Source organism: Lactuca virosa, chromosome 1 (genome assembly GCF_052849685.1).
Source record: "Lactuca virosa cultivar CGN04683 chromosome 1, Lactuca_virosa_CGN04683_v6, whole genome shotgun sequence".
Taxonomy (NCBI): domain Eukaryota; kingdom Viridiplantae; phylum Streptophyta; class Magnoliopsida; order Asterales; family Asteraceae; genus Lactuca; species Lactuca virosa.
In genome coordinates this window covers 269,267,807-269,289,889 of record NC_136426.1, presented here as the reverse complement: position 1 = coordinate 269,289,889, position 22,083 = coordinate 269,267,807, and the positions used below count along the sequence as shown (strand labels likewise).

General features: G+C 31.0%; 2 protein-coding genes and 1 pseudogene across 3 annotated transcripts; 1 reads left to right on the top strand and 2 right to left on the bottom strand.

The window, feature by feature from the left end:
• The first annotated feature begins 9,222 nt into the window (after window positions 1-9,222).
• On the top strand, window positions 9,223-10,385 carry LOC145109341 (uncharacterized). 2 transcript variants are annotated; one of them, XM_079046484.1, is made up of 2 exons: window positions 9,223-10,024; window positions 10,128-10,385. In XM_079046484.1, the coding sequence occupies exons 1-2, from the start codon at window positions 9,376-9,378 to the stop codon at window positions 10,163-10,165; spliced, it is 687 nt and encodes a 228-aa protein (XP_078902610.1). In that variant the 5' UTR covers window positions 9,223-9,375; the 3' UTR covers window positions 10,166-10,385. The 2 variants fall into 2 exon arrangements, with proteins under 2 accessions (XP_078902610.1, XP_078902619.1); XM_079046493.1 differs by having other exon boundaries at window positions 10,121-10,383.
• Window positions 10,386-14,485: 4,100 nt separating this feature from the next.
• On the bottom strand, window positions 14,486-17,607 carry LOC145129717 (uncharacterized). The gene is made up of 9 exons (XM_079064499.1): window positions 17,543-17,607; window positions 17,304-17,412; window positions 17,168-17,233; window positions 15,647-15,914; window positions 15,447-15,543; window positions 15,237-15,367; window positions 15,074-15,158; window positions 14,779-14,917; window positions 14,486-14,659 (listed from the first exon to the last, which is right to left on the bottom strand). Exons 1-9 carry the CDS (start codon window positions 17,605-17,607, stop codon window positions 14,486-14,488), a joined length of 1,134 nt encoding a protein of 377 aa, XP_078920625.1.
• Window positions 17,608-18,578: 971 nt separating this feature from the next.
• On the bottom strand, window positions 18,579-19,208 carry LOC145129708 (chorismate mutase 1, chloroplastic pseudogene; annotated as a pseudogene).
• Window positions 19,209-22,083: the final 2,875 nt, after the last annotated feature.

The following is a 22,083-nucleotide window of genomic DNA, read 5'->3' as shown; positions in this document are numbered from 1 at the left end:
TGTGTGATCGACTTTGGGAAAGCATGGGATACTCATTTACCCCTTGTAGAATTTTCCTACAACAACAGTTATCACACAAGCATAAAGGCTGCTCCATTCGAGGCCCTCTATGGCCGAAAGTGCAGATCCCCTCTGTGCTGGGCTGAGGTGGGTGATACCCAGTTAGCTAAAGGACGAGTTCCTGACAGCACTCTCACAGGTCCGGAGATCATTCGGGAAACGACAGAGAAGATCGTTCAGATTCGTGAACGATTGAAAGCCTCTAGATACCGACAGAAAAGCTACGCTGATAAACGAAGGAAATCGTTGGAGTTCCAGGTGGGCGACCGTGTTCTATTGAAGGTCTCGCCCTGGAAGGGCTTGATACACTTCGGAAAGCGTGGAAAGCTAAATCCAAGGTACATAGGGCCTTTCGAGATTCTCGCAAGAATCGGCCCTGTAGCTTACAAACTTAACTTACCACGCGAACTCAGTAACGTACATTCTACTTTCCACGTCTCGAACTTGAAAAAGTGTCTGTCCGACGAGACTCTTGTAATCCCACTCGACGAGATCGAAATCAACGAGAGCCTCAACTTCGTGGAAGAACCAGTAGAGATCATGGACCGGGAGGTCAAGCAAACAAAACAAAGCCGTATCCCGATAGTGAAGGTTCGCTGGAACGCCAAGCGAGGACCTGAATTCACTTGGGAGCGAGAGGATCAGATGAAACTGAAATATCCTCGTCTTTTTACTTAGTTATTTGTAACTACTTATTTGCTTAAACTCTAATTTCGGGACGAAATTCCTTCTAACGGGGGGATGATGTGACAACCCGAACTTTCTATTATGTACAACCATTCACTTCAATAGGAGTCAAAACTGTTTCTGCTAATTTTCAAGCTTTTTGGAATAAGTTTGAGTATTTTAAGATTAGTACTTCAGGAGATAACAGGAGAGAGGATGCCCTAGGGTTTGTTGTGCAACAATATTATTCCAAAACTCCAAGAGTTTGGAGTTTACGACCTAAACAAAGGTGTTTACGGCCGTAAACCCTAAAAGGGGGTATAAATATGACATTTAGTCATATTTTACCATTTTTCACATTTTCAAGATCCAAATCTCAATTCTCTCTCAAGTATCATCCAACATTTCTTCAAGATCTTCAACTTGTAAGTGTTTCTTACCCTAATAAGTTGATATATATACCTTAATCTAGTGATCTAACATGATTCCATCTGTGAAATCATTCCAAAAGTGTAGATCTTCAAGTTTCACCAAGAATACCAAGAACACACACTAGTGTTCTTGGACTTTTACCACCTTTTCAGGCTTCTACCTAGTAAGTACTTCTATCCTAGAGTATTATAGAGCTTGTTACACTTCTAAACATCAAGAAAACACCCAAGAAACCAAGGATGAAAGGTGTTTACGGTCCAAGATGTTCTTGGACCGTAAACCCCAAAAAGGGTGCCAAAGTGTGCCCTAGTCCCTTCTAAGCCTTGGAAACTAGCCTAGATCCATTCCTTGATGTGCTTAGTACTTGAAATCATCAAAAGACCATAAATCATTTGGGTTTACGGCCGTAAACCCAAAGACAAATGGTCCAAGGACCGTAAACTCCTAAAAGGAGTGAAATGGTGCCCTAATCTCTTCCTAAGGCTTAAACATGAAGTAGGAATGCTTCTTGTGATCTTTAAGGCTTCAAAACACAAAATGGTCAAAGAAACATGAGTTTACGGCCATAAACGCATGGGTTTACGACCGTAAACTCAATGAGTTATGGTCACAAAACCGTAAACTCCAATAAAGGGTTCCCTTGAACCCTAAGCTCAATAGCAATGTCCTACAACACTTAGATGCAATCCTTAGGACTTATAGCACTTAAATAAGGTGTTTTACATGTCCTAGGATGTCTTAACATTGTTAATTAGTTGTTTAAAGACTAATTGGATACATATATTTTATATTATATGTTAACTAGGATCATCGTGTGTGTACAAGTCTTCACTTGACACCTAGCATCCTATACATTCCGTTCATCCAAACCACTCACTACAGGTGAGTTCATACCCCTTAATTAACCTTTTAAATGTTTTTAAATGTTTTTAAATGCTTTTATCGGGGGGAATACAAGTTGAACTTTTATAGTTATTATATTAATCACATGTGATTAATAACTACCAAACAAGTGGATTTCTTACTTTTCAAACTGTGTTATCAAACTGTTTTACAAACTCTTTTACATATCAAATACTTTTATTAAACTATTTTAACTTATATTCTGTGTATCTATATGGATATAATTATATAAGTAGGATTGAAAGGACTTAGGACTGATAGCTCACCTTACTTCCTGTTCCTTGTTTGGTTGTGGACTTAGGGTATTCGGGTTATTTGTCCGAAGGTCGTTTGAATCCTAGTTATATATCATGTATATGTGTATAGATATAAAAGGTTACTTCTTTAATTCAGTTCAATGCCTTTGGGTAGCAAAGATATACAAACATGTTCATATACACAAACAACATTACTAGTAAACTATAATAGGTATAGTTTAGGAAGATACTATTACTAGAACAATGAAACATACAATGAGTCAGTTCATTCATGAGTAATACATAGTGATGAGAAACAAACATAATACATAGTGATGAGAAACAAACATAATACATAGTGATGAGAAACAAACATAATACACAGTGATGAGAAACAAAACATACAGGCTAGACAGAGAAAGAACACACAATACAGCTAGCACATACATATACATATACATATACGTTACTTACAGTTATGTAAGCCACTTAACGGGGGCATGGCACTACCTGTCATGACCCCTTTTGTATCCAGAATCTCCTTAAGTGGAGAGCGTATGAGTTTGTGTATAGATCTATACTGGATTGAATATCCTACACCTTGCTGCTCGCTACATTGGGACTTGCAAGTCTACGAGTGCCAAACGTCATTTCTTACGACGTCTTACATCGTCGTTTTTCTATAGAATCGGTAGCAGGATACAGGCCGATCACATGGTACTTTAAATAACAATTGGTTTAAAGTAATTATTACAGCAGTAGTTACTTAATGCAACACTACGGTACTATTTCATTTTCCCTTTACATTTACTTTGTGATATTCACACAATAAACAATAATGTAAAAACTATATTTTTGGTTAATGATAGTCAGATTTGGGAAAATACACACTCTTAGAAGAGACAGACACACACATACTAGATGCCTTGGTAGAAGGCTATTTTTTGTAGGAAACATAGGGTTTTCTAGGAGAGTTCAAACAATTACAAACTTTTACAAAACTTATACATTACAGACTTACAAACATTTTCATACAAACACAGACATTAATATACTTATGATCTCACCAGCTTTAAAGCTGATAAACTCTTTCAAAATAACTTGTATTCTCAGGTCACCAGTAGATAGGTACCGGTGCCAGGTTTTGAGAAGATGGAGCTCGTTCAAGACTCATCTTTTATTTTTGATGTATATTTTGGTGTCTATATAACTTGACAGAACACACTTGTATGAAATTATATTATTAATGCAATGGATGATGTTGTTGCTTGTTTACTACTTTGCATTGTTGTGATACTGAACATGACGTCCTCCACCCCCGAACGTTTCCGCCGTTCCGTTTTTGGGGTGTGACAGATTGGTATCAGAGCATTGTTTATAGTGAATCGAGTGTATCAACCCATAAAAGATATACGAACTATAAACACAGCGGGATTAAAATACTCTGATAAAGAGTTTATACTTTTAAATAATAAACTATTTAACCAACTATACATACCTGCATTCATACTAAAATCAGTGTCACTAGGACAGAACAAAAGTATTACGATTGTTGGGCAGCACAAGTAGACTTAGAGACATATGGTCAACCCTGGGAAGAAGTAGCCTGATCAACTACATTATCCGAGGAGTGATTAGCATGTGCCTAAGTGTGGTTGTGAGGTTGCAACAAGTCTAAAAACTTACCAACACTGCTACAACGAGAACAGTAGAACAGAACATAAACTTAAAATACTATAGGAGTATTTTGTGTTGCTATTAATTACCTATCTGAGAACTAAAGGTCTTTATTAAGTATGTCAATAGTTGCGGAGTGGATACGCTAAGGTTATATGTGTCTAGGATATCATAGACTTAGAATCTGTGATCTTTGCTTTACTTCATGTTCCTTGTTTGGTTGTGGGCTTAGAGTTAGGGTCGCTTATTCGAAGGTCTATCCTGTCTTGGTTACATATGACTGGTATGCACTACGCGAATGTTGAAGTAACTTATAAAGATCATCTTATAATTATCTAATTAGTTCGTCTATTTAGTTATTTCGTTATCCCTTTTCTCGCGTAGATTTCATGGCTGGATTCCATATCCCCGGAGACCCCTACTACCCCAACAACGGCAATGCAGGATGGCTGGGAGAAGAACCAGAAGATGATCACCCAATCCCTTTGAATGATCACGAAGTTGAAGGCTTTTCTGAAGGTTCTGACTCAAAGCCTGAAGTCAACAACCTACCCAATCTATTTGAATCCACATTAACTCATGGAATTTGAATTTTACATCTCCATTGCTGTGTTTTCTCAATTTGCCAAGGATGAGGGGAACTTATGGTTTATGTTTACTTATTTTGTTGGAAAAATCAATAAAATAAGCTTAAGTTTCTCTTTTTTTTTTTTTGTCTTTTTAATGGCATAATTATTGTGAACTTGATGGCGATATATTTTACTTTTTACATTTATTCAAAACAATTAAAAATAATATTTAAAATTATACAAAATGATGTCCAAATTTATACATATAGGACAACTTCTACAAATTAGTATAATAAATCTATAATAACTAACAATGTCACTAACCATAATTAACCATGATATTTTTTAAATTAATATAATATAATATAATAGACAAATTTTAAGCACAAAAAATTAACATAAAAAAGTTTATATGAAGAAAACAAAATCTAATGTTTTATAAACTGTAATAATAAAATTAATATATAATAATTTATATTATTCTATTTATATTTATACGACAATGTAATCAATAATCGAAAAATATTTAAGCCGTGAAATAGTTGATTAGTTTTTCTATTTATAATGAGGATTTCCACATCATTGCCGATGTGGGTTTTGAAAACAATAATGTTATAAATAATATATGACAATCGATAAACAAGTTCTTAACAATAGTTATAATAGAAGATGAGTATTGGAGAAAACTAGAAATGATTCTTAGAAATATATTATATTTTATGGATTTAAGGGAATACTGGTCATTTAAAAAAGAATTAACCATTTAAAAGACCAACCATGAAACCATAAGGAACAAATAAATAGTTGTTATCAACATATGAGACCTTTTACAAACGATATGGACCAATATTTATGTTTTGCATTCACACATCATTTGACCCTCTATTGACTGCTTAACGGCTTATATAAACTTTTTTTTTACTTAATTAGTCTAAACTAATCATTAGGTACTAAGGTAAAACAACTTTAAATATATTATTATTCTATATACTTAACAATTATGCTTATAAAATGACCAAAACAAACACACAGATAGAAACTATCCGTTGAAATTAATTATTTGACACAAAACAGTCCGTTAAAAGGAAATCGCCACATTAAAATTATCTCTCAAAATAAACAAACTATCTGTTGAAATTAACTATTTGACACAAAACAATCCGTTAAAAGGAAATCGCCACATTAAAATTATCTGTCAAAATAAACTATTCGCATCCGTCGTTTGGCGCGGGTAAAGGCTACTATATATATATATATATATATATATATATATATATATATATATATATATATATATATATATATATATATATATATATATATATATGGAAAGGATCAATTGAGAACACTAAAAAGGTTGAGAACGCGAGAACATTTCTGAACCAATCAATACATAAGGGTAAATAAGTAAATGTGCATTTTAATTAAATGATTTTCCTAAATTTTAGGAATTCTAGTCCACTGTTACTAAAATAAGAATTATTCATTTTTTATAATTCTAATGAAAGAAAGGAAATAATGTTTTATCATTTTTAGTCTAAATTTATAAACTTTTATCTTGCATTACGTAATTCATTTTCATAAATGAATAAAATGAAACTATTAATTCTTAATGATTTAACTACGACGGGAAAATTAACAATTTACTAACATTTATCTAACTACTTTCATATTTATGAACCAAGATGCGATGATTGGATTTGTCTTTTTTTCATGAATTAAAAAAAATATTGAAGAAATTCATTATTTCGAATACACCTCTAAATGATCATAAATGAATTGTTTCTATCCATAATCATAAATGAATCCAATTCTAACCATGAATACATTTTATAGGAATATAATATACAAACATTTGCAGCCATTATATTCAAAACTGAATATAACTCTAATCATAAATGAACTACTACATCCTTATTTTTTGTTTGAATTTTCTTGTTGCTACCATACACACAGAAACAAGAAGGGCTCCCTTGGTCATGCTGTCGATTTCCGTACTTACGACTATCCTTCTTCAAATCGTCAAGTTTTACATAAACATGTTCAAAACATCAATCTTTCAGTTAAATTTTTTTGTAGTTATAACATAGTTTCATTCATTGATGATTAAACTCAAAAGGCATCATTTATTGGTCACCGATTAAAACATAGAAGTAAATAAATATACATAATCATAAATGAATGGAATTTAAATGAAAAACATAACAATCATCGAAACTAAAAACCATTTAAAATTCAAAATCTAGACATATAAATTAAATTATAAGGATAGATCAACTTGAGCTGTAGCAAAAAGAGAGTAAATACATAATAAAATAAAATAATCAAACCAGGTTGCTCACATTGTATTTCTTATGCACATATGAATTTTTTGTTCAGTAACTTCGAGGGCCAAAGAAAATAAACATATTTTTGTATGGTAGTGGTTAGTACATGTAGAAAAAGATGATGGTGGTGGTTTTTATGTGGTCGGCTGTTGAAGAAAAGTCGGTCGACGTTTTGCATATGGCGATGTGGAGAATAGTTGTGATGTTAGGGATGTTGCGGATAGTGAAAAATAACGTACCTGCGGTGGTATAATGTGGATGTGATGGTGGCGATTTGAAGCAAGGGTGATGGTGATTAGAGGGGGCGATGAACAGTAATGTCGTTTACCTGTTTTCACGGTGGAAATAATGGCAAAGAGAAAAGGGGCGACACCGGGAAGAGGGGAGAGAAGAAGAGGGCGGCATAAAGATGAAAATAGGGTTAGGCGTAAGATGATTAGTAACTGTATATACAAGAGAGAGAGAGAATATAAACGTAATCTGAGAGACAAAGAGGTATTTTAGGAATTAGGAGTTGGATAAGATAATTTATGACAATAATACCCTTTTCTAATTTTCTAATTAGAATTGTCTAAATTTAATTGTATTAATAATTGTAAATATCTAATTTAATTATAACCTTAGATTAGAAATATTAAATGATTCAGATCTGTTCTTACGTTCTCAACATTTTAGGTGTTCTCATTTGATCCTACTCCTATGTATATATATATATATATATATATATATATATATATATATATATATATATATATATATATATATATAATTTTGTGAGACCGTGAGACGCAATCATAGCCACTCATTTAGTTGATAAAACAAAAACATTTTTAAAATGCAAAATAATTGAAAATTTTTGAAATTTTTTTTTCCAATATTATTTTCAAAATATATATTTTCCAAAAAAAATAAAAAAATACCAAAAAAAATAAAAAAAATACATTTTTTTACACATTCTAGTAGAATACTAGAATATTCTACATATATGGCAAATCTAGTAGAATATTCTAACATTCTAAAAATCACATTAGAATATGTACAGTGTAATATTCTAGTAGAATATTTCACGTATTTTTCAAAAAAAACGGTATTTTTTTAGGTAAATAAAGTTCCGAAAATAATAATTAAAAAAAGAATTTTTGGATTTTTCCTTTTATTTTGCATTTTAAAAATTATTTTTAGATTTGGTCTCACGGTTCTCACAAAATTAGCATGATCTCATATATATATATATATATATATATATATATATATATATATATATATATATATATATATATATATAATGTCGATGAGTAATTTATTTAACTCTATTTGAGATTTAAAGAGTTGAATGAACTGATAAAACGAAGTATAACGTTGATACGAGAATATATATTAATTTTTTAATAGTTAAACGTTAATGTAAAAATCCATAAGACATTAAAACTTATAAAACAATTCTAATAAATTGTAAATTATTTTGAATCGGCATCCCATAACAATGGAAATAAGATCGCAATTGTTAATCTGCCATAACGAATAATTGCTAAAGGACGATACTGTAATAATAAATAAATAAAAATGAAAATAGAATGGTTGAAATAGGTCATACGAGGGGGAAAAGTAAGTTTTATATCTAATAAATAAATGGATGTACATTATCATTTTATGCATTAAACCCTTTTTATATAATGATAGATTTATTTATTTATTCATGTTTGGGAATTGGTATGCTACCCTCATTCACATGCCAAAATAATTACTTCAATGTACAGACTCTTTATACCATGTGCAGTGTAATCATCACCCCTTTCTTACTTTTATCAAATTTCAACCAAATTCAAACTGAATTTCATATTCGTTTTCCACTATTTTTATGCTTATTGTAAGGATCCAATACACATCAAGAAATCATTATGTATTTATAAGATCTATCAATACACATCAACAATCCCTTTGTTTTCTTTACAACGTTCAATGTTTATTTTAGCATCCTCCTTTTATTTGTCTAATGTATCATCTTACTTTTTTTTTTCTACAACATCATTTTATCTTTAATTTTTTCTTATCTTATCAAGCCATTGTATTTTGTAAAATCTACCTCCTTTTATATGTGGATAACATTGCTATAATTATATAGATTGTCTAAAGTACAATGATATACATAATTATTTAAAACGCAATAATCATTTTGATAAACAAATAAAAAAAAGTACCTTTCTATTTTTTATATTTAACCCTAGAGATTAATTTATATATATTATACCTAACTATCATTATGTAAGTTACAATAATCACTTTTGAAAGTCGACTAAACCTTTCTTTTCTTTATACATGTCATGTGCTCTTTAAAACAAGTACCAACTCTGTTTCCTATAATCATTTCAACAAATTAACAAACACCCATGATTCATTTCCACTTGAACATGCATGTTTTCATCATCATCACACACACACACAGTGTAAATTAATCCATAAACTACTTAGAAAAAATAGATAAAATGTGTAGCGATTCAAAAGAGTATGCAATTACATCTGAAGATGAGAAAGATAGTTAGGTCAGTTGGTCGAAAAGATAAGCACAGCAAGATTTGTACATCAAAGGGGGCAAGGGATAGACGCATTAGGTTATCAGCCAACACTGCAATTCAATTCTATGATGTGCAAGATAGGCTAGGATATGATCGACCTAGTAACGCCATTGATTGGCTAATGAAAGAAGCTAAATCCGCCATTGATGTACTGAATGCTGATCAATACCATCATCTTCAAGAACTGGTATTACCGGATACAACAACTTGTGTTTTCAATCCTTCAGAGGCATTTCATCGAACAGCTGGTGCTCCGGATCAGCAGAATTTTAATCAAGATCAGATCAATAGTTTCAGCAACTACCCATTTGAGGTCATCAGTTCAAGAAATGAAAATGAACTACAAGAAGAAAATGCGATTCCTGTTTCGCGAGATATTAATTTTCCTTCGTCAAAAACCCCTCTGCATTTTGCGTGGAACACAACTTATAACGCAGGAGAAAGTTTTGAGCTTGTGAATAGGGAACCCCTTCAGTCCAATTTCCATCGTCTAATTGTTCATACACCCAACAATGAATTCATAAATCATGAAGATGGGTTACTGGGGTTTTCGTTTGAGCAGGAAATTCCAGTTCAAAGAGGTAACAGATGATTTTTTTTTTTTTGCATATAGGTAGAATGTGTTTTTAAAGATTCGTTCTTTTTCTGATTTTTCACATCGTTTGTTCTTTCCGGAGCTTCAAGAGAAAGAAGATGGCCGAAAGTTTGATCAATTGGGATGAAGAAAGGATCAAGACTAATCTTAGAATGATCAAAAATAGGGAAATCGATTTCTACTCTTGCATTATAAGGTAATGTAGTTGTACCTTTTTAGCAACAAATTGGTTATTTTAGAACATTTTAGCATGTTTTGTTATAAGAACAAAATTTTAATAATTGTAACCTATGATTGCTTACTTCATGTTGTAGCATTAATTAGTGTTTAATTATGCAATAATGTAAATGGTACACGTCTAATGTTGTATGTTTGAATTCTATAATAATTACATATTCGGTTGTTGTTTAAATTAGAAAAAGTTTAAACACTTAACTTAATAAATAAATAATTCAAATTGAATAAATCAACTAGATTATGACTCGCCTAAAACTCGGGGAACGTATAAAAAGTTGCATATAAAGTCATAAAAAAACGACACAATAATTAAAAAAAAAAAAGATAAAATAACAAAAACAAAGTTCGCGTTATTGATTATATTGAAAAGTTGAAAAAATAAAATGAAATGTCTGGATATCTGATATCATTGAAGGACCTCTTTATAGACAACATTTCTTTTAATAAATGGCAGCAATATTCAGTTTGGTTCATGTTTTTTTCAAAAGTAATAAAAGTAAATAGCAATGTACCTTGAAAGTTTATTGTTATAAGTTGTAAAGTTGTTTTTTGTAAAGCTGTAAAGCTTTTTTCTTAAGGAAGTAATTCACAGCAATGTACTTTTAAAGTACATTGCTATATAGTATCCTAGTGTTTTTTAAAACTTAACAGAAATTGTCCCTATTAACATATTAAAAGTACATTACCATAGCTATTTTAAATTCATTATCATACATTACAATAGCTATTTTAACCTCATAACAATTAAAAGAATAAATAAAAAAAAACTAATAAATCATAGAGTAATATAAAATATTTAAATAGTTCATTACAAAAAACAACTATATTCGAATGCAAATTAAAATATATACAATCACTAATATCTACTTGGCATAGTCACTTTATCAAAATCAGAACGGATTGAAAATACTTGTTGAGAAGGATGTGTCAGAACCACATACTCATTCGTATTTCCTTTAAAGAAATATAGGGTACTGTTTCTATAATCCCACCATTCATGTGCACCTTCATTGGAAAAGTCTGCAGCACTGGATAATCTGGATGCTTGTATTGGTAATGTTTGTGAAGGATTTTTGAAAGATGAGATAAGATATAATATTAGAGATTATGTAAATAAATTTATGATAAAATAAAGACATATATGTACTAATTAGTAATTAAATAGTAGGAGAAGTATGAGCAAGTTTATGATGCGTGTTAATAACATTGAAAGTTGTGGAATTTTGATTTGTATGTTCATTTGAAGTAGAGGAAGTATATGGTAGGTTTAAAATTGTTATTTGCTTACTTTAACGGTTAATATATTGGAAATATATAATTGTGGTTATATAATTTAAGATGTGGATGTAAATATAATATTAAAGAACTTAATAATAACTTACCTTGACCTGTGATTTCTGAAGGTAATTCGTTAAACTTTCGAGCAACTCGACAATTAGGGGGTATGAAGAAATTATTTTCTGAAAATGAAAATTTGTATGACAAGTTAGCGAAATATATAAATAAAATATACGAATTTAATACACATAAGCAAATAAAAAAAATGCAATACAAAAGAGACATAAGATATAACAAAATGTACATTTGTGGGAATTTCTTTGTATTGTTTGAGTTGATGGTGTTTTTAAAGCATTTGATGAAGAGGATGAATGAACTACAGAGGAAAATTATATATAAAACATTAAATTAAATAAGATATTAAAGGAAAAAATTAGTTATACAAATTAGATATTATAGACATATATGTATTAAAAATTAAATGTTAAAAGTTTATATATTGGGAAGTTAAAATTGACGTTATATGATTTAAGAAGTAGATGTAAATATATAAGAATACTTTACCTTGATTGGTTAGTTGTGAAAGTGGCGATCTTGAGGAAATAAATGTGGATTGAACATTCGGTTGTATGATGTTATGAGACGGGGTAGCCTTAGGTAATTCGGAAAGGTTTCGAGTAACTCAACAATTAGGTGGTATGAAAAAATTATTTTCTGAAATGAAGATTCGTATCATAAACGGGGGAGAAATATTAAAAAATATTAATAGTACAATAGATAAGCAAATATAAAAACGAAAGTGTAATAAGAAACATGCATAACATATAAGAAAATGTACCTTTGTGGGATATTGTTTGTAATGTTGAATGTGATGGTGTTTTTAGAGCATTGGATGAAGAAGATGCATACACTAAGAAACAATGGTATGTATATCAAAAACTCAAAATGAAATATAAAGAGAAATGAGTTATACAAATTGAACATTATAAACATTTAAGCACTTCAAATATAAACAGAATGCTTAAATATGAATCTTACCATTTGTGATGTCAGACAGTGGTGTTGTTGGGGAAGTGTTGTTGGGTGAAACGTTAGTAACAGGCCTTGTAGGTTTTTTCTTCCCCGAAGCATTTGAAATGTCACTCATTTCAATATGTTTGATAAGTTTTACGTTCTTGGTTATATCTCTATATATAGTGATGATGATGATTTCTAACACTTTAAATAAGGGAACTGGATATTTGAAGGGTTTAAATTAGGTAAAAAAAATTTTTTGCTTATAATTAAATAAAGGAATCAAATATTAGTTGGGTTTAAATTAGGTAAAAAAATAAAGTCTTCATATAATTATGGAGGGAATAAATGCAGTATAGAAAAATACATTTTGAATACATATTCCATGATTTTATTTTATTATCATATGCAGACGATGTATATTTATGCAAATAAAATTTAAATTTGATTTTGACAAATAAAAATAGATGAAATACAATATATAATAAAAATATAAATTTTCGTGTGTGTATATATATATATATATATATATATATATATATATATATTTCCTAACTCTTTAAGTTAGGGAATTGAATATTAGAATGGTATAAATTAGGTAAAAAGTAAAGCATGCATATAATTATGGTAGGAATAAATAAAATATAGAAAAATACATTTTGAATACTTACACTATGATTTTATTCTGTTACCATATGCAAACGATGTATATTTATACAAATAAAATTTAAATTCCATTTAGATAAATAAAAGTTGGTGAATTAGCATATATAAAAAAATTATTAATTTTCGTGTGTATACAAATAAAATTTAAATTCCATTTAGACAAATCAAAACAGCTCAATAACTTGAAATTGTCATAAATAGCACGAAGATCATTGTGTTCACAGCAAATAACAACCCAAGAAAATTTTAAAAACAACCAAAATATCCATAAACAAACAATTAAAAGTGCGACACACAAAAGATTAAAAAGAAAATGTCTCTAAACATATTGAAGATGATATGTAAAATTTTGCTAGGTGACTTCATATTAGTCAAACTTTTCCAACTTTGGGATCTTCAAGGTAGAACGAACAGCACCAATTTTTGAAGAAGACCACTCCAAAGAGTCAGTGTTGGCATCAATCTCAATAGGGCGCTTCCCCGTACTGGATGATGGTGTTGCAGCTTCAAGGTCAACAACATCAAGATTGCCATCATGCACATAATTGGTATTTTCCTGTAGAAAACAGAAAATAATAAAAATCCGATCAAGTAAAATATAAAATAAAAATAAAAAACATAACATATTTGCATAAACTCATGAAAAATGAAAGAAAAATATATTGAAGAGAAGGCATAGGTTTTGACTTTGGAAATATATTTGAGACAGTTTCCCACCTTATTTGGCTTGTTAATGGGAGTACCATTATCATTTATATTTTGGTGTTCATGATTTGGTGACCGTTTAAAAATCTCAGCAAGAACCCTTTCATCATCAGTCAACTTATGCACAGTGTAAGCATGATAGTTGTTCTGTAGATTGAACATGGATATCTGAACTTTGAAGACAAACTTCTTATTTAGAAGGATTTTGAACTCATCAGGTATCTGTTGTCGTCCTTGATCCTAATTTATAATATAAAATGGTTGGAAAAGTTAAAGAAGAAAAATCATATATGTCAATTATTAAAATAATGGAGATATATTATCAAACCTTAGCAATTTTTTCCATCAACCATTGGTTTCCACGATGAATAAGATCTTTTGCATGACGCTCAAATAATACGAACGAAGAAGACACACTTTCATCTTGCACACGAACTACTATCCTAATCCTAAAAATTATAACATAATACTTATATTTAGCTTGACATACACAATGAAATATATGAAAAAAGTAAAATACATGCATAGTCAAAGAGCTAATAATTACTTACTTTTCATGTACATCCGAGACAAATCCACAACCATCACAGTGAAAAGGGCCAGCATCAACATCATCATAATTTTTAGTAACTTTTTTAGAACAATCACGACAATAAAATGAATACCAGCCATCATCCACATCAAAACCGATGATAGTAGCGATGATGGTTAAACCAACTTCCTGTTTCATATATAGGATTGAAAGGAATCATATTAAAATCTTATTAATCATGAATTGTACATAGAAAATCAAAACAATAATAGAATGCGGAAAGTCTTATATAAAAATGTTAAGTAAACCTCATTAAAATCAGGAATCTCATCGATGTTTTTTATTTGAAAACGGAGGTAGTAATCCTCCGGATTAGCCACAACAGTATCCGAGTTGAGCTGGGATGTACGGCTAGAAGACTCAACATTCGTATCCAAAACATTAAGACTACATATAAAAAAATGAGGTTATTCAACAAAAGCAATGATTTAGTAAGATAAATGTCTTAACTATGGTAAATAACTAATTTAAGGTAATCATTACAGTTGTTATCATACACAAACATAAACCATTACATGATTCATAATTATTAAAAAAACATACTTTGATTTGAACTCTAAAATGTGAGGCATATCACCATTTATATGCAATCTAGACCCAAACAAACAATTACCAACTTGAGGCTTACCTGCAAATAAAAAGTAAAATAATATTGTCAGTAATTACTTTGAAGTTGAAATGATAATTTGTTGAAAAAAATCCTTACCACCCCAAATTTTGAGTTTGGCCAAACGTAGCAGGATAATAACAGCTGCAGTTTCATTATGATGTTGTGAAATGTAAGTATTCAGCTTCAGTGTAAAACTGTCCCACAAAGCGACTGCAATTTTCGTACCACTAAAAATGCATGGTGGTTATTAATGAAAGATAAAAAAATATAAACGGGGGAATGTGTAATAATAATACGAATGTGTACCTTAAATCCTGAGCAATCAGATTCATTAACCTTTTTTCTCTTCCATACTCAACAATGACTCGCATGGGATCAGTTGACACAACTTCACCAAGAAAATCTATGTGACAAAAATGTAATAAATTAATAATAATAATCCAAATGTGTATTACATTAAAAACTGAAGTATAGAAATAAATTAAACTAATAACATAACAACATACCAAATGCAACACGAGTGTCAAAGTTCCTGGCTAGCAAATCTGGGAAAGAGATAAAATGATAAGGATCTACCGTATCAACAAAATCAGTGGATACACGAACTTTTGTGGTTCTGTAGAAATTGATTTTATGTTTATGAGGAACAAGCATGTATTCGCCTTCATTTTTAGCCATAGCGAAGTTACTGATCTCCCTAACAGCCCCTTTATCGAATAGGGATTCAAAAACAGGAATACGATTTTTTTTTATTGTTGCTTGTATTCTACTTCCCTGTAGGTGACAATGAAAGATAAAAAAGTGTAAACAAAAAAAAGTATTAAAAATACATAAAAATAATATTGTTAATTAAAATTTAATAAAATAGAAATAAAATTTAAAGATAAAGTATCAAGAAATTTAATAACATAGAAATAAAACAGAAGAACAAAAATCGATAAACATCCATATTTTTCTGCCAGGAATCCAAACAATGTGACCAGCTCATTATATGACCTGACACAATTAATAATAAGAAGAAACCGACATATTTAATTGATTATTAAAATTAATAAAGCTATATAAGAGATTACATTACATAGACTAAATTCCAGTGAAGGGATCGGGAACCAAAATCACCAGTTTTTTAATAAGTGTAAATTTATCAGATTGATAAAAAAAAGAAAGGAATAATAAGAGATTTCATTACATAGACTAAAGTTTTATTAAAAATAATAAAGTTGATTATTAAAATTATTTGAATAGAAATAAAAAAGCATAACAGAAATCGAATTAAATTTTTTTTTAATAGAAATAACATAAGAATTTGACAATCTAAAAAATGAAGTGTGTAAAAACAGTACATCCTGGTCAATTAAAATCATGTGTAGGCTTGTGACCATATTAGGATTGTTTTTATAGGTCGGCTTACAAAGCATGACAACTTTAACACGTATTTTCCAACATTCTTTAGATGCATTGATATCAGCAACCTTATAAACACAACCTGATCTGCATTGTTAGTTGCCATGGAATAATATTATCTGCAATGAAAGGAGATAATTAGTTAGAGAGAATTTTGATTTGGAATGAAAAATCGTAGACACTATATTTATAGGGAAATATAAATTTGGCTAATGCTGATATGACATAAAGATTTTGGAATGTAATATCATTTCCATACTTAAAATATGTTTTATGTATGGTATGATATCCAAAATAATATCAATATGCCATGTCAAATATAAGTACAAAAATAGATAAAATCATACCTAATTTAAGATAATAATTACCATATAAAAAACTATAAATTTGAAAAGCTTGTAGAATAAGAAAAAAATATAATAAATATATAATCTCTTAATAAATATGGTATGATATCGAAAATAATATCAATATACCATGTCAAATATAATGGTCAAATATAATGGTCTTGAAAAGAATAAAGAAAAACGGATGTTGTAAGCCCTGCTCTTTTGTCGGCCTCCGTAGTGGGTCCCACGAGCACAATTTTTACATCACAAAAAAAACCTTAAAACTCTACTTACCTTGATAAAATTAATAGCTTCCGAGCTTGCATTTGGGATAAGGTCAGCAAGATTTGCATGCATAATCTATAAAGGGAAAAGACATAAATACCCTCCTCCTTATCCGTAGTTACAAAAATATTAAAATCAGACTCACCATAGAATAACTGATATCCATTAACCTTGCAACATTCCTTGCTTCCGGAAAAAGGGTCCAATCAGGTGTGCCAAAAACACAACATATCTTGTAGAACTGATCTATTTCACTGTCCAATCATAAAACCAAATATCTCTCATCACCTTTAATAACTTCATCTTTTGTTATGTGAAAAAAACATTGTGTACATATAATAAAAGGTTTCTTAAAAAAAGCGAAAAGTTCATATGAAAAGCAACCTTTCCCCTGGAAACATCAGGCACAAAGTGAAAAGTTCAGCAAGTATTGCACGAACTGCCCACATATCTACAAACCAATCCCATTTAATATTAATTAGTGAGAAATCATGGATGGGACCCACAAAATATAAAAAATAACATTGTTGAAAGAATTGTATAAAAGAAAGACATAATACTATCTATGGCAGGAGTGTATGAAGAAGATTGCAACGGGACTTCTGGTGCTCGATACCTTTTTCACATAACACAATATTAAAAATTATTCTCCCTTACAACCTCCTTCAGCTTTATGATGCTAGGATGATTCAATTTCCTGAGGGGCTTTGTATTCAAACAAGAAAGTTATTAAGTTAGCTTTTAACAGTTTATATTTTATATAACTTGAGAAAACCGCAAATTTGATGAAAAAAAAGCATGAGGTACCTTACCTTCGTGTAAATTCATACATTCTTCCCAAACATAATACTTTCTCTTCATCTTCTTGATTGCAACCTGTGATATATATATGATGAATTGTAAACTAATATGGAGTTTTTTGTTAAAAAAATATCTTTTTTTAGTGATTGAAAGAGGCTTATACACTGTTAAAAAAAAGCATGAAGTACCTTAACTTCGCGTAAAGTCATACATTCTTCCCAAACATAATACTTTTATATCTCCAATATCTGCTACACTTTTATATATGAAAACAATTATTCATCAGAAAACATCAAAAAAGAAAAACAAAGATTGTTTTTTTACTAATTTGCCCTCCGTTTTCTGAAATAATTTTTTTTGCACACAACGCTTAATGGAAAAGAAAGTGGTTAAAAATTAAAATTCATACCTGCAAGCAGGTGGAGTCACAGGTTGTTGCTGATCCACAATTATCATCATTTCCTTCCTTTACAAGCCTAGGGAGAATATCTTTGAAGTATAAATCCCATATTTTGAGGTTAATATTAATATCTTGAGCACAAGGATGCAACACCTATATTTATTATATCAATAAAAGAACTGATATAAACCCAATAAAACCAATAAAAGAACTCATTTTTCAAATTATCATTACTTGTGGGTATTCCAATGGGGGCAACATAGGGTCAGGTAAGTCTTTTGGGAAAAACGGGTGTTCATCAGGGCTCTTGTATCTTCCAACCTGTGATAAGAAAAGGGTGAAAATTCGTTATCTTTATGATGAAATCATCAATTTTTGTCACAAAATGTGACTTTTTCGGTTTCTTTGACCATGAACTCAACTAAAGAACCTTTGAAGCCATCCATGAAGAAGGCATTAGGCTCATATGTATCCTCATTGTAGCGAAATTGAGCTCTTTCTACAAGGCTAAATATAATGCTATCTTCTTGTCGAATTAAAGAACTTCTTATACCATCAAGAGTATAGATTTCATTCTTTGATCTATAAGGAAACAAATGAACATATGAAAACATTGTTCTCTGAAAAGTATTGGAATGTGATCAAGGTAGGATTGGAAAGAACCCTAAAAAATCTAAGTCAAAATTACAAGAAATGCCAATGAAAGAGTTCGAATCGATTAAATTCCGAGAAAGTCGCGGACCAATTGAAGATAACTTACCCAAATGAAGTCGCAGATGCTTGAACGGATTGAACACGATTCTTCGAACCCCCTGAATTGGGTATCTGCAAGTTCCAGTTCTTCCACATTAGAGGACGAAATGGAGTGATCGGTCTACAAGATTTAGACAAAGAAGTATAAGCGAATGGTTTACCTGTTTCTTAACGTTAGATAGGAAGAAGAGACAGAGAGACTAAATGACGAACGGAAGGAAACATTAAGCATCGGGTTTTTGGGTGTAAGGATGATGTATCGAAGGGTTAGAATATATGATTGAAATGCAATGAATGGCCCTGATTTCTTAAATGGAGAATTTAAGGTTCTCTTTTAATAATATTTAAAGATACTCGTAAGAAAAGATAAAATTGCAAGAATGGTCTATGTTATGTGTTATGCCAAAACTCGCAAGTTTGGTCCAAAAAGATTTGGACTTATGCCAGTTGTCCAATAATTTCATTTTGTTGCGAGTTTGGTCCTAAAAATTTTAAACTGTTTATAATGACGGATTTGCTCTTGATTTTTTCTCTTTTTCAATTTTTTTATTACAAAAAAAACCTCTCTCTCTCTCTCTCTCACACACACAAAGTATACACACACTAAATAATCAATCACCCTCTACATCTTCTCCAACCATCCCTCCCAAAAAACCCAAAGTCTACTGTGAGAATTGATTGTGTGTATGTGACTGCATTGGGTTTGATTTCTTGGTCAAGCATTTTAGTGAACACATGGTGTGCATATGTATGTGTTTAATTTTAGGAGTATATGTGATGTTTGAGTTGTTGGTATATATTGTGTGTGAATGTGTTCATGTCTATAACTATTGGGAGAGAGAGAGAGAGAGATTTTATTTTTGTTTTATTTTTAAATATTGTAATAAAAGAAAAATAAAATTATAAGGGGGAAATATGTCATTATAAAAAAGTTTAAAACACTTTGGACCAAACTCGCAACAAAATCAAACTTTTGGACTACTGCTGAATGTCCAAACCTTTTCGGACCAAACTTACGAGTTGTGACATGCCACATGAACTATTCTTGTAATTTTGTCTAAGAAGAATAACAAATAGGAACGAAGAACAATTTATCAACCATGAGTGACTCCTAGGAAAACATTAAAGAGAAACATAACAATTAGTATTAGTATTAGTATATACTATCAATTCTTAAAACCTTTAGCTACAGTGCACTTTTTTCTCTTTCTATCTTTTTCCACTAAACTTCTTCTTCTCATTCAAATGCCACAATAAATCACATTCTTCTCTTCCTTCTTATCCCACTTCCCTTTCTCTTCTTTTCCATTTTCATTATTTTATTCATTGTTTCCATCCACGTTTCCTCCTTACTCTGTTGTTGATTGCCACGTTTCCCATCGTCCCTCTTCACCATCAATGAAGTGGTCCACCGCCATCGGTTTTTATATGTTTCTCCAAACTTAGTTGCCTTCTTATTTTCCCTTTCCCACCGCTTCACAAATTGAGAGAGAGTCACGAACGTCGACACATGGAGAAGAAAGCTTCAAACCACTATCACCGCATCCGCCGGCGCCGCCCGATCTAGATTTATATCTCACTGGACGCGGTGACCTCTGCTCCTCCATCCCCACCGTGCTTGTCTATATCGATTTCAATGGGAATGAAAAAAGGGAGGCCGACCGTAGATGCACCACCGGAAAAGCCAACGCCATAGCCGGAGGCTACCGGAAAAAAGGTGTACGTTAAACCATTTTTTCTATTTCTGATTTCCGCCTTCAGATTGGCTACGTCATCGATTGAATCTTTTCATTTTCGATTTTCAGATAGATGGAGGTCGGTTGCAAAATTGATTTTCTTTTTTCACTTCTGGTACTAGGTATTACGATTTTTTTCCAACACACTTCTACACTTCTGTGAAATTGATGAAACAAAGGAATAGGTGCGGGTTACCGATGTTTTCTTTTTGCTTGATGCTCGCGCAGTTCGCATAGACTGCAATAGATGCTACCGGATTTTTCTTATGCTCAATTGCTTATACCCCTATCTTATTCCGTGTTTTCCCAAAATAATTTACGTGTTTGTGATGTTCTACGGTACATGAACCCCTACACAGAAAGGAGATGGAAGTAATGACATTCCTTCAGTTTAGACTTCCTTTCACGGTACAAAAGTAAGTCGTTATTGTATCTTATTATTGAATTTTCTATAAAATATAGAATTTGTCAGTGTACAAACAGGTAATGGAAGTATCATGGGTTGGATTAATCTAATTAGATCTTGTACATATGGAGATCAGGTTGGTAACTTTTTAACTTTTTCATTATTATTATTTTTTAAATTTTTTTGATTTCTATCTTTAAATTCCTTTTGTAGATCAAAAAACCCCTTCAACACAAGAAAGAGAACCTTTAGTTGTGATTCTTCTTCAACACAACCCACTAAAATACCCAGAAGTAGAGCAGTGTTTGTGTTGTTACCATTAAATTCTTCAATTCAGAGGTCGATTAATCACTTTTTTCATTGCTCATTTGATTTTCTGTGTTCATGTGTCACACCCCCAAACCGGAACGGCGGAAACGTTCGAGGGTGGATGACGACATATGTAATATCACAACAATTGTATCATAGTAATCAAAGTAAACACAACCATTACATTGATTAAGTAAAATATTTACATCGGTTTGATTCGTGTTTATATACATCAAAAGTTTAACATAAGTAAAAGATGTGACTCTATACGCTCCGTCTTCTCAAAATCTATGTGAGGTACCTGTCTACTGATTTCCTGAGAATACAAGCAGTTTTGAAAGAGTATCAGCATAAAGCTGGTGAGTTCATAAGCATGTTTTTGTAAGGAAAATCGGTTAATGAATCAATGAAAGTATTTGTATGTTTCCAAGAAAATCCATTATTTTCTAACATGTGTATTCTGTTACTGAATCTCATAATGTATTAGTTCATATGTCTAGTTACCATTGAATGTGTTGTG